This window comes from Haliotis rufescens, unplaced genomic scaffold (assembly GCF_023055435.1).
Source record: "Haliotis rufescens isolate VD_foot unplaced genomic scaffold, xgHalRufe1.0.p SCAF_10, whole genome shotgun sequence".
Classification (NCBI taxonomy): Eukaryota; Metazoa; Mollusca; class Gastropoda; order Lepetellida; family Haliotidae; genus Haliotis; species Haliotis rufescens.
Window position 1 is genome coordinate 30,134,768 of NW_025963780.1, and position 13,115 is coordinate 30,147,882.

The 13,115-nt window shown below is 42.1% G+C and overlaps 1 protein-coding gene across 1 annotated transcript; it reads left to right on the forward strand.

Moving 5' to 3' along the window:
• The first annotated feature begins 543 nt into the window (after positions 1-543).
• On the forward strand, positions 544-8,457 carry LOC124135130. Its single transcript, XM_046500326.2, has 4 exons — positions 544-648; positions 1,679-1,846; positions 2,536-2,666; positions 8,292-8,457. The coding sequence occupies exons 1-4, from the start codon at positions 587-589 to the stop codon at positions 8,360-8,362; spliced, it is 432 nt and encodes a 143-aa protein (XP_046356282.1). The 5' UTR covers positions 544-586; the 3' UTR covers positions 8,363-8,457.
• Positions 8,458-13,115: the final 4,658 nt, after the last annotated feature.

Sequence of the window (13,115 nt, forward strand, 5' to 3'; positions counted from 1 at the left end):
GATCAGCGAATCGATAAGCATGATTAAAGAGGAACACTTATTTGGAGGGTAAACTATTATTACGACATAACTTGTACAGATCTTTCAAACCAATGATCATATTTAGGGCGAACATGATATACGAACTCATGATAATAGGATGTGTCAAGGGACGCAACTCTGCACATAAACTTGGGACTCCCCTGGCCACCAAGATTGAGTTAGGCTTCCAAATACTATAATACATGTGTCAGTGTATAATTCAGTATCTTTTATGTTTCTGAGAAAATACAATTAATTTATGGTCATGAAATAGCCACACAAAACAGTCATTTCATACACACGGTACACTCGGTGTACTTACTGTTAAGTCACAATGACCAGTTCCATCCAAGACCTTCACGGCTTTTTAACGTACATATAATGTCACAATGACTAACGTGTCTCGTGCGTACCCTCGTGATAGAATAGCCAGGGAATACTTTATCTTAGCACCTCTGCTGCTAATAATAGACACAAATTATCTGTTTATAAATTCCTTCAGCGATAAACCCTTATATATACCGGGAGAGTCACCGTGAGCGTCATTTCCTGTCGCACACTGAACATGCAGGCAACGCTCGTCCTGATCCTTGTGTTTGTGTACGGAGCTGTTTCCCTTATTTACCCGTAAGTAGGATAAACACGCCTTTGCAAACTCAAGTTTCGTTGTACTGCTATGTACGGATATACTGAAGAGTTATAAACGAATAAATTTAAAAATTGGCGAGCTTAAAAATCTTTTACCCCAAATGTCGCCGAAACGAAAAAATGTCATCAGCCACATCAAATCAGGAGCCACATATGTTACTTTTAATGCGACCTTTTCGAGGTTTCAGAACTTTATTTGTGAAATTTTGGGCGGAATTATTGTTTCGTTTCGATTGAAACTGACACTAACCTCAATGGATATAAACAATTACGAACTCAAACCAAGTTAAGTTGAAATACACTTTCAACTTCCTAATTATTTTTGCTGTTTTAATCCAACTCCAAAATCAGATTTGGGAATGTGGAGTTATCTCCCTTGTATGGTCACTTGTCCACTTCGATGCGCATTTTAAGCAACACAGTTGGTCAACAGATTTGGCTTGAAGGGAAAAGGGACTGTTCTCAAACTGAAAAATCTTTTCTCTATTTGTGAAATTTTGTAAACCAACAATACCATAACAATCAGATCTTTTACTTCAAACGTCTAATCGTGATGATCTGATAACCTCTGTTCAGAAGATAGCGTCGGGGGGCCGTCCTGCTAATGTGTTTGTTTGTTGTTTAACGCCGCACTCAGCAATATGCCAGCTATATAATGGCGGTCGTTAAATAATCGAGTCTCGACCAGACAATACAGTAAGTGATATCATGAGGATCGATCTACGTCATTGGGATACGATGACAAGCATCAACTAGGTCAGCGATTATGTTTCTAGGTTTGTCAGCACCATACCTGTGCTCATGGGTTTCACCGAGCTGGTAAACGTCTGAGACCTGCATCACTCGGGGCTTTCCTCCCAAATTAAGCTGACACGCCGCGGAATACTGTTAAAAGCGGCGTAAACCCAATTCACTCACTCACTAATGAAGTATGAGTAAGTAAAAGATATCATTTTTAGAAGTATCATATCAGGGTTGAAGATGTGTGATGCAAACTTCCTGACTCTAGCTACACTGGACCTTGCGGCATCTGTGGGGATGAAATAGACCTGACGATCATCGCCCAGAACTTCCTCAAGCCCCCCTTCTTCAACTTCAGCGTGGACGTGCACGGCGAACCCCAGCGGGAATTCATCTATTTCCTGCAGAAGGCGGCAGACATTGAAGAACGCTTCAGGTACAATTAATATAACTAAACTGATGGCCAATAGAACTGACGATCGTGTGGCCTAGTGGTTAAAGCGTTCGCTCGTCACGCCGAAGACCCGGGTTCGATTCCCAACATGGGTACAATGTGTGAAGCCCTTTCTGATGTCCCCTGCCGTGATATTGCTGGAATATTGCTAAAAGCGGCGTAAAACCATACTCACTCACTCCCTCTTGGAGGGCCTGCATCAGTTCTTGTCGGTTGGTAGGAGAATGTCGCTGTCTAACACGATGATTCATGACATTCTAGAGGTGTTCTCTGGGGGACATGACAGAGGCAGGCAGTTCAGTTATTTCACAGTTCATCTGCTTGTAACACGTTTGGGTGGGGTTGTGACAAGGCGGGCCCAGTCGTCTATAAGGCGCCGCTATTGTTGGGTTCGAATCCAAGTTCCCACCGATTATGTTTATATGTTTGTCAGCCCCATACCCGTTCTAGTGGGTTTCACCAAAGTGGTAAACGTCCAATACCTACATCACTTCGGGCGTTCCTCCCACGCTGACACGCCGCGATATAACTGGAATAATGTTAAAAGCGCCGTTAAACCCAACTCACTCACTCACTCACTCACTCAGCTTGTAGGAGACACCACAAACATCACGCCACGCGAGTAGTTCGAGTAGTCTTTAACAAGACACTCATTCTATGATATATTTCAGATTTCAACTTACCTACTTCGGTCCTGTCCTGGGTTATTTTGTCAACTCAATAAACAAACTGGAGGGAAATTATGCTGCTGAGAACACGTCCTGGATGTTCACTGATGTTGACTTCAACACCCATAAATTAGGTAAATTACATGTTTTATAAGCTACAATACGTCACACCATGCATAGATATGCCGCCTCCAATTGCCGTAGGTAGTTGCTTCCCTTAGCCGTGGTTGGTATTCAGGATTCGAAACTGACTTTTGCAAGGATTTGCTGATCATAGGTGAGTTGGTAAAATGGGGTCTAACGTCGCGTCCAAGATAATGGCACTTATAAGCGACGTGTATGCACGTGTGTGTATGTGTGTTAGACTGCTTGTACTAGTCCGGACTGATGCCAATTTATAGTGCTAGCACACTGAGATACCATGCGGCAGTTTTACATGAATACCCCACTCAGACACAGCACACTAACTCAAAGCCGACCAGTCCTTGTTTTAGCCCCTTAATGCCGAGCGCCGGACAGGGTAACAACAAGTACCATCTTTTAATGTATTTTGGTATGACACGGCCGGGGATCGAACCCCGGACCTTCCGCCCCCGGGCGGATGCTCTACCGCTAGGCCACGGAGGAGGTCTGCTGATCATAGGATCGAGAACCTGGGTTCTGCCCAGTTGTAGATGTTCCTCACAGTTATACTGTCCGTGTTAAGGTGTACATACGTATATGTTCTTTACAGTAGTGTCCGTGTCACGGTGTATATATGTAGATGTTCCTCACAGTAGTGTCCGTGTCACGGTGTATATATGTAGATGTTCCTCACAGTAGTGTCCGAGTTACGGTGTAGATATGTAGATGTTCCTCACAGTAGTGTCCGAGTTACGGTGTAGATATGTAGATGTTCCTCACAGTAGTGTCCGAGTTACGGTGTATATATGTAGATGTTCCTCACAGTAGTGTCTGTGTTACGGTGTAGATATGTAGATGTTCCTCACAGTAGTGTCCGTGTCACGGTGTAGATATGTAGATGTTCCTCACAGTAGTGTCCGTGTCACGGTGTAGATGTGTAGATGTTCCTCACAGTAGTGTCCGTATCACAGTGTAGATATGTAGATGTTCATCACAGTGGTGTCCGTGTCACGGTGTAGATATGTAGATGTTCCTCACAGTAGTGTGCGTGTTATGGTGTAGATATGTAGATGTTCCTCACAGCAGTCTGCGTGTTATGGTGTAGATATGTAGATGTTCCTCACAGTAGTGTCCATGTTACGGTGTAGATATGTAGATGTTCCTCACAGTAGTGTCCGTGTCACGGTGTAGATATGTAGATGTTCCTCACAGTAGTGTGCGTGTTACGGTGTAGATATGTAGATGTTCCTCACAGTAGTGTCCGTGTTACGGTGTAGATGTGGAGATGTTCCTCACAGTTGTGTCCGTGTTATGGTGTAGATATGTAGATGTTCCCTACAGTAGTGTCCGTGTTACGGTGTAGATGTGTAGATGTTCCTCACAGTAGTGTGCGTGTTATGGTGTAGATATGTAGATGTTCCTCACAGTAGTGTCCGTGTTACGGTGTAGATATGTAGATGTTCCTCACAGTAGTGTGCGTGTTATGGTGTAGATATGTAGATGTTCCTCGCAGTAGTGTCCGTGTCACGGTGTAGATATGTAGATGTTCCTCACAGTAGTGTGCGTGTTATGGTGTAGATATGTACATGTTCCTCACAGTAGTGTCCGTGTCACGGTGTAGATATGTAGATGTTCCTCACAGTAGTGTGCGTGTTATGGTGTAGATATGTACATGTTCCTCACAGTAGTGTCCGTGTCACGGTGTAGATATGTAGATGTTCCTCACAGTAGTGTGCGTGTTATGGTGTAGATATGTAGATGTTCCCCACAGTAGTGTGCGTGTTATGGTGTAGATATGTAGATGTTCCTCACAGTAGTGTGCGTGTTATGGTGTAGATATGTAGATGTTCCTCACAGTAGTGTGCGTGTTATGGTGTAGATATGTAGATGTTCCTCACAGTAGTGTCCGTGTCACGGTGTAGATATGTAGATGTTCCTCACAGTAGTGTGCGTGTTATGGTGTAGATATGTAGATGTTCCTCACAGTAGTGTCCGTGTTATGGTGTAGATATGTAGATGTTCCTCACAGTAGTGTGCGTGTTATGGTGTTGATATGTAGATGTTCCTCACAGTAGTGTGCGTGTTACGGTGTAGATATGTAGATGTTCCTCACAGTAGTGTCCGTGTCACGGTGTAGATATGTAGATGTTCCTCACAGTAGTGTGCGTGTTATGGTGTAGATGTGGAGATGTTCCTCACAGTTGTGTCCGTGTTATGGTGTAGATATGTAGATGTTCCCTACAGTAGTGTCCGTGTTACGGTGTAGATATGTAGATGTTCCTCACAGTAGTGTCCGTGTTATGGTGTAGATATGTAGATGTTCCTCACAGTAGTGTGCGTGTTATGGTGTTGATATGTAGATGTTCCTCACAGTAGTGTGCGTGTTACGGTGTAGATATGTAGATGTTCCTCACAGTAGTGTCCGTGTTACGGTGTAGATATGTAGATGTTCCTCACAGTAGTGTACGTGTTATGGTGTAGATATGTAGATGTTCCTCACAGTAGTGTCCGTGTCACGGTGTAGATATGTAGATGTTCCTCACAGTAGTGTCCGTGTCACGGTGTAGATATGTAGATGTTCCTCACAGTAGTGTGCGTGTTATGGTGTAGATATGTACATGTTCCTCACAGTAGTGTCCGTGTCACGGTGTAGATATGTAGATGTTCCTCACAGTAGTGTGCGTGTTATGGTGTAGATATGTAGATGTTCCCCACAGTAGTGTCCGTGTCACGGTGTAGATATGTACATGTTCCTCACAGTAGTGTCCGTGTCACGGTGTAGATATGTACATGTTCCTCACAGTAGTGTCCGTGTCACGGTGTAGATATGTAGATGTTCCTCACAGTAGTGTGCGTGTTACGGTGTAGATATGTAGATGTTCCCCACAGTGGTGTCCGTGTCACGGTGTAGATATGTAGATGTTCCTCACAGTAGTGTCCGTGTCACGGTGTATATATGTAGATGTTCCTCACAGTAGTGTCCGAGTTACGGTGTAGATATGTAGATGTTCCTCACAGTAGTGTCCGAGTTACGGTGTAGATATGTAGATGTTCCTCACAGTAGTGTCCGAGTTACGGTGTATATATGTAGATGTTCCTCACAGTAGTGTCTGTGTTACGGTGTAGATATGTAGATGTTCCTCACAGTAGTGTCCGTGTCACGGTGTAGATATGTAGATGTTCCTCACAGTAGTGTCCGTGTCACGGTGTAGATGTGTAGATGTTCCTCACAGTAGTGTCCGTATCACAGTGTAGATATGTAGATGTTCATCACAGTGGTGTCCGTGTCACGGTGTAGATATGTAGATGTTCCTCACAGTAGTGTGCGTGTTATGGTGTAGATATGTAGATGTTCCTCACAGCAGTCTGCGTGTTATGGTGTAGATATGTAGATGTTCCTCACAGTAGTGTCCATGTTACGGTGTAGATATGTAGATGTTCCTCACAGTAGTGTCCGTGTCACGGTGTAGATATGTAGATGTTCCTCACAGTAGTGTGCGTGTTACGGTGTAGATATGTAGATGTTCCTCACAGTAGTGTCCGTGTTACGGTGTAGATGTGGAGATGTTCCTCACAGTTGTGTCCGTGTTATGGTGTAGATATGTAGATGTTCCCTACAGTAGTGTCCGTGTTACGGTGTAGATGTGTAGATGTTCCTCACAGTAGTGTGCGTGTTATGGTGTAGATATGTAGATGTTCCTCACAGTAGTGTCCGTGTTACGGTGTAGATATGTAGATGTTCCTCACAGTAGTGTGCGTGTTATGGTGTAGATATGTAGATGTTCCTCGCAGTAGTGTCCGTGTCACGGTGTAGATATGTAGATGTTCCTCACAGTAGTGTGCGTGTTATGGTGTAGATATGTACATGTTCCTCACAGTAGTGTCCGTGTCACGGTGTAGATATGTAGATGTTCCTCACAGTAGTGTGCGTGTTATGGTGTAGATATGTACATGTTCCTCACAGTAGTGTCCGTGTCACGGTGTAGATATGTAGATGTTCCTCACAGTAGTGTGCGTGTTATGGTGTAGATATGTAGATGTTCCCCACAGTAGTGTGCGTGTTATGGTGTAGATATGTAGATGTTCCTCACAGTAGTGTGCGTGTTATGGTGTAGATATGTAGATGTTCCTCACAGTAGTGTGCGTGTTATGGTGTAGATATGTAGATGTTCCTCACAGTAGTGTGCGTGTCACGGTGTAGATATGTAGATGTTCCTCACAGTAGTGTGCGTGTTATGGTGTAGATATGTAGATGTTCCTCACAGTAGTGTCCGTGTTATGGTGTAGATATGTAGATGTTCCTCACAGTAGTGTGCGTGTTATGGTGTTGATATGTAGATGTTCCTCACAGTAGTGTGCGTGTTACGGTGTAGATATGTAGATGTTCCTCACAGTAGTGTCCGTGTCACGGTGTAGATATGTAGATGTTCCTCACAGTAGTGTGCGTGTTATGGTGTAGATGTGGAGATGTTCCTCACAGTTGTGTCCGTGTTATGGTGTAGATATGTAGATGTTCCCTACAGTAGTGTCCGTGTTACGGTGTAGATATGTAGATGTTCCTCACAGTAGTGTCCGTGTTATGGTGTAGATATGTAGATGTTCCTCACAGTAGTGTGCGTGTTATGGTGTTGATATGTAGATGTTCCTCACAGTAGTGTGCGTGTTACGGTGTAGATATGTAGATGTTCCTCACAGTAGTGTCCGTGTTACGGTGTAGATATGTAGATGTTCCTCACAGTAGTGTACGTGTTATGGTGTAGATATGTAGATGTTCCTCACAGTAGTGTCCGTGTCACGGTGTAGATATGTAGATGTTCCTCACAGTAGTGTCCGTGTCACGGTGTAGATATGTAGATGTTCCTCACAGTAGTGTGCGTGTTATGGTGTAGATATGTACATGTTCCTCACAGTAGTGTCCGTGTCACGGTGTAGATATGTAGATGTTCCTCACAGTAGTGTGCGTGTTATGGTGTAGATATGTAGATGTTCCCCACAGTAGTGTCCGTGTCACGGTGTAGATATGTACATGTTCCTCACAGTAGTGTCCGTGTCACGGTGTAGATATGTACATGTTCCTCACAGTAGTGTCCGTGTCACGGTGTAGATATGTAGATGTTCCTCACAGTAGTGTGCGTGTTACGGTGTAGATATGTAGATGTTCCCCACAGTGGTGTCCGTGTCACGGTGTAGATATGTAGATGTTCCTCACAGTAGTGTGCGTGTTATGGTGTAGATATGTAGATGTTCCTCACAGTAGTGTCCGTATCACAGTGTAGATATGTAGATGTTCCTCACAGTAGTGTCCATGTTACGGTGTAGATATGTAGATGTTCCTCACAGTAGTGTCCGTGTTACGGTGTAGATATGTAGATGTTCCTCACAGTAGTGTCCGTGTTACGGTGTAGATATGTAGATGTTTCTCACAGTAGTGTCCGTGTAACGATGAAGATGTGTCCATGTTTATGACAGGAGTGTCCGTGTTACGGTGTAGATACCCAGATATTTCTAACAGTAGCGTCCGTTTTAATGTGTAATGCCGTTTGTAGGTGCGTAAATGTTTGTCACTCTAGTCGAATGGTAAACACGATGTCACTTGTGATGAAACGTAACCTGCCATTGTAACGTCTCTATTTCAGGTATTAGTCACCACATCCCTAATCACCATGACACGATCATCTTCTCTTTCACCAACGAGACGTACTCGTAAAGACGTCACCAAAATACGTCCTGGAAGCTGTTGAAATAGACAGCTCCGAACTGGACATTATCTGAAAACAATGAATAAATATACTGAAAATCTGATAACATTTTTGGAACATTTTTGGAAATAACAATCGACAATGCTCGACATGTGGATTCCGTGTTAGAATGTGTCTTATACTTACACTTATACTTTGCAGGCGATTAATTCGTTTGTCTGGTCCAGTTTCATTTATAAACAAGCCGCCGTTGTATTGCTGGACTATTGGAGAGTGGACTATTAATTGGCATTAAACAACAAACAAATCATTCTAATGTACTGAAGGAGCAGATATAAGACCACATCGATGTGTGAAGTCCCTTCTTAGTGTTCCCGATGATTTAGCAGACTATTAGACATGAGTACAACTGCACTACTATGAAACGACGTGAAACCCGATCTCACCTCACCTTCTCATCCCCCCGAGGCAAGGGAGTAAGCTGACTGTAAAAGTCAACTTTCCAACCTTGACCGACAAGGCTGAAATTTTGTGGCTTTTACGAGTTATGTCCCTTCTATGTTCCTTCTATTGACGAATCAGGTTCCACCTCTCATATCATGTGCATTTGCTTCAACCAAAATGGCGGCGCCCTTTCAAGACGATCTGATCGATACTTGAGATTAATATTGTCATGAAACGGGTTACCCCGCGAAATGGATCAAATCACTTGAGCAGGTTGATAACAAAACATGAAAAGATTTTAAAAACACCTGTCGAGCCCAGTTGACGGTACACATGCTCTGTAAATCTTGCAATCGATCGAAATCTGCAATGCAATTATTAACAAAACTGCGACAATGGAGGAAGCCATTTATCGAAAAATATTTTAGCTAATAATATCTAATAATAAACAACAATATGAGTATGCATATTGATGGCTTTATTCAGTTGAGTAATGCAACCTGGTATTATGAATAATATAGCAGGAGTAGAATCTTATTCATTGTTATTTTCATTCCACCACAAACACAATGTTTTCAAGTACTAAATGTAACCGCAAGCTCCCGTGATGAGGCACACTGCAGGGGTCTGGTCATGGGCTCTTTGTCCTAAGCCAAACCACATGTGCTGTTGTCTATATTGAAGGGCATTAAAATAAGCACAGGGTGGAACCGCGCTTCTTATGACAAGACGAGTAACATGCCCTTGTTGCACGGTTGGTTGCACATATGTGTGCATGAAGCGCCAAGTGAGCCATGGCACAAATAGTTGGACATGGCAGTCGCCATGTTGTTTATTAAACGGATGTCCATTTCGTTACGCGATTTTGATTGGACAATGCGTAGACTCCTTTGTCCAGTAACAACATACCTCGAGAATTCCCGCCAAGCTGGACTTTTTATAATCAGTTCACTCCCGGGAGTTATCTCGGGAATATGCTAACTTACTATAAAAGGGGTCCGTTTGTGGTCGATTCGGCGTATTGTATCGCCCTGTTTATGTGTGTGTGCTCTCTTTCTAAATATGTATTTTGAGAAGGGGGGGGGGTGGGGGGGGGGGGGGGGGGGGGGGGGGGGTGGAGTGCGTTCAATTGTGGCGGACACGTATTAACCGGGCCTTGCTATCGATATTGGTTATTGAATTGTACCAGGTCACTCATACGTCAGGCTGCAACAACAAAAACTAATATTGATACAATGAGTATCTATGATATACTGATTGATTGTTAATTGAATTGGTATATCTTTTATCTATTGATCGATTCTCTGGTTGAGATGCGCAAGTCATAGTGTTTAGCTATATCAACATTTTGTTGATTGAAATGGAAAACAGATTCTGTTTCCGTTGTTTGGGTGGGTTTTTTGTTGTTGTTTTTCTTTTTTCTTTTTGTAGGATAATGTACTGATAAATATAGAGCGTCAAACATGACCAGCAGTATCTGTATCTATCGTTTAATACTAAGCCTTTCTTTAAGAACATAAAGTGGTACAATTGTCGATAGAGATTACGAAACAGAACGATAATGATTAAGATCATGCGCACGTGATCAACCAATGGGATTAACGGTATGGCGTCACGTTACAGTCACGTGGCACAGATCAACGATTTACTCGCTCAAACTCGGCTTATTCTGCCGCCGACAACAAACATCTGCAATGTATATTGCTTGAATCCACTTTAAACCGTGGATCGCCAAATCCCGACGCATATAGTTCGTGTGTGATAAATATAGAATACTAATCGAGCTCCCGTGTAATACCAATTTTATGAAACGAGTGAATAGTTCTGGTATCTGACGAGCGAAAGCGAGTCAGATACCACAACTATTCGCGAGTTTCATAAAATTGGTTTTACACGGGAGCGAGTTTAGTATTTTATTTATTACTTGCCATTTACAACGTTTTGAGAATTATACTGTTGAGTATGAATAGGCTAGCCGACACCTACACGATCCACGGCATAGTCCAATTGAGTTTAACAGAATAATACTTCAAACAAGTCAAAAGTTGAAAGGTATGAATTTAATACCATACAACGGTCCACCTTTAGAATTCACAAAATTATCGTAGGGCTAAGACTATCGCAACTAACATACTTTAACTTAGACTAACGACTGTCGTTGCGCTACAATACGATCGCCTTGTGGAACGGGCCTTGTACCTCAAACTTTACAATAACGTCACAATACCCGATGACGTAATTTGTGGAATTTTGTTGCAAGACCCATCGGCGAAACAATGCCATGTGACGTCACCCTAGCAACAAGGTTGCTGGGGTCATCGAGTGTGCATAAGCTCCTCTCAGTGATCTATCAACTCCACACGCACTGTCTTTGAATAAGCCAACGGATGTTGAGAGCTTTCAATATTTGTTCGTGAACCCATTCGTCACCACTCGCCCCTTTCCGTAACCTGCAAGAAGACTCGTCCCCCTATCGATGAATGTTATGTGCGAAAATACGACAAACCAATCAGAATGCGCGTATGATTTCAAGTTCTTCGTCAAAGAATCCCTCAGAAATAATTTTTGAATTTACATATGTCTTGCATCAAAAAATATACCAAAGACACAGTTATAATGTTCAATAATACTGTATAATTCCACATGTCCCGATGTGCTTTAAATTGTATCTGAAATAATGTGGGAAATCTGGGGAAAATGTGTGAACTATTACGCAACGAGTTGACAATTGTTTTAGGTATGCCCGTTTGCGCTAAGACGGAACCCGGTCGCAAAAATGGCCACGAGAGGGGCACGAGTCGCTATTCGGCTTGTCCCGGAATAACACGAGTTGGTCACGAATGTTGTGAACCGTGTTCCGAGAGTACACAAGCGCGCGTTTTGGTATTACACAATGTGTAATACAGCTGTATGTTTATTAAACGGGTGATCTCTTCACGGGCAAGTAATAAACGGCGTTTTTAAATATTGTCCATAAAAATGACCCGTGGGGATTCCGGGTATGTGTTTCTTTCTTTCTTTCTTTCCTTCTTGTTTAAGGGAAGACTTAGAAGCCCATGAAAAGCGAAGTACGTCCCGGGTGTCGCCTCGCAGCCACTGATGGTTTTGTCCCTGAACATCATAATGGCGTTGACGCCTAGACATTCTAGGTTAAACGGTTGTGCGGAGCTTGTCGGCCAGACAGAGTAGATGCCAGGAGAGTTACCAACATACAGGGAAACGTCTTTACAGTCTGAAACGGTAAAATAATGGCTTTAAAACGGACGTAAATTATAGATAATGTTGCGTGTGTGTACAGGTTCGGTTTTGCAACAAAATAAATTTAGAAATCACTCAAGAACACTGTAAGAATATACTCAGATTTATATGTTTAGAATTTTAACATGTCTTAAATGAAGACAGTGCATTTGGCATTAAGTCAGATATGGATCAGATGTACACTATATACTGAAATGAGAAGTTCAGATCAGATCCACGGGTTTGTATTACACATTTACCACAAGGACTAACAACAAACCTCGGTATAATATTACCATAAAAATTACAAATATACCAAGGTAAGTTAATAGTGGCAAAGAAAATATACATTTGTGACAACAACGTTTTAATATAGAGACACATGTCTTGGTATACTCTGGCGTGATCTGCTCTAATACTGTCGCAAACAAGGATTTTTTTTATAGTTTCAGTAAGAAATTAGAAGAGCCTTAAATAAGATTCAATTGAAGTTCCTTAGAAACGCGAAATTGCAATAGTTTCATTATCAAATTCGACATATTTTAGCAATAAAAGAGTTACTTTTTTAATTTAGATATGTAGGCAACAATTTATGAAGCTAATTTATTGAGCCGTTTGAAATTTGAACATTTATACTGATATTGTAATAATATGAGCTCCCCCTGGACATTGTTTGAAAATTGGTAAAAAATAATGAATGAATGAATGAATGAATGAATGAATGAATAATGTTTTACGACGCATCAGCGATTTTCCGGCTATTCACGGCGAGGTAAAACAATAAAGCACATGGCAACTTGTTAAAAACTAGTCATAGAATCCACAATTCCAAATTCTTAACACGTTAACCAGTTAAAAACCTCGTGTAAAAGTATAATATTCAGACACAAGGCATTCGGAAAATCACTTGAATTCAAACTGGTACTACATGTCCAAGTACACAGCAAATATGTATGTGTATAAACATCACTTCACCAAGATGTGGTCAAGTTGTCACCATGTTTTTGTAAAGCAGTGTGAAACAACATCAGAAACAATCAAACTGAAAATAAAATGTTTTGATGAAGGACTACAAATCAA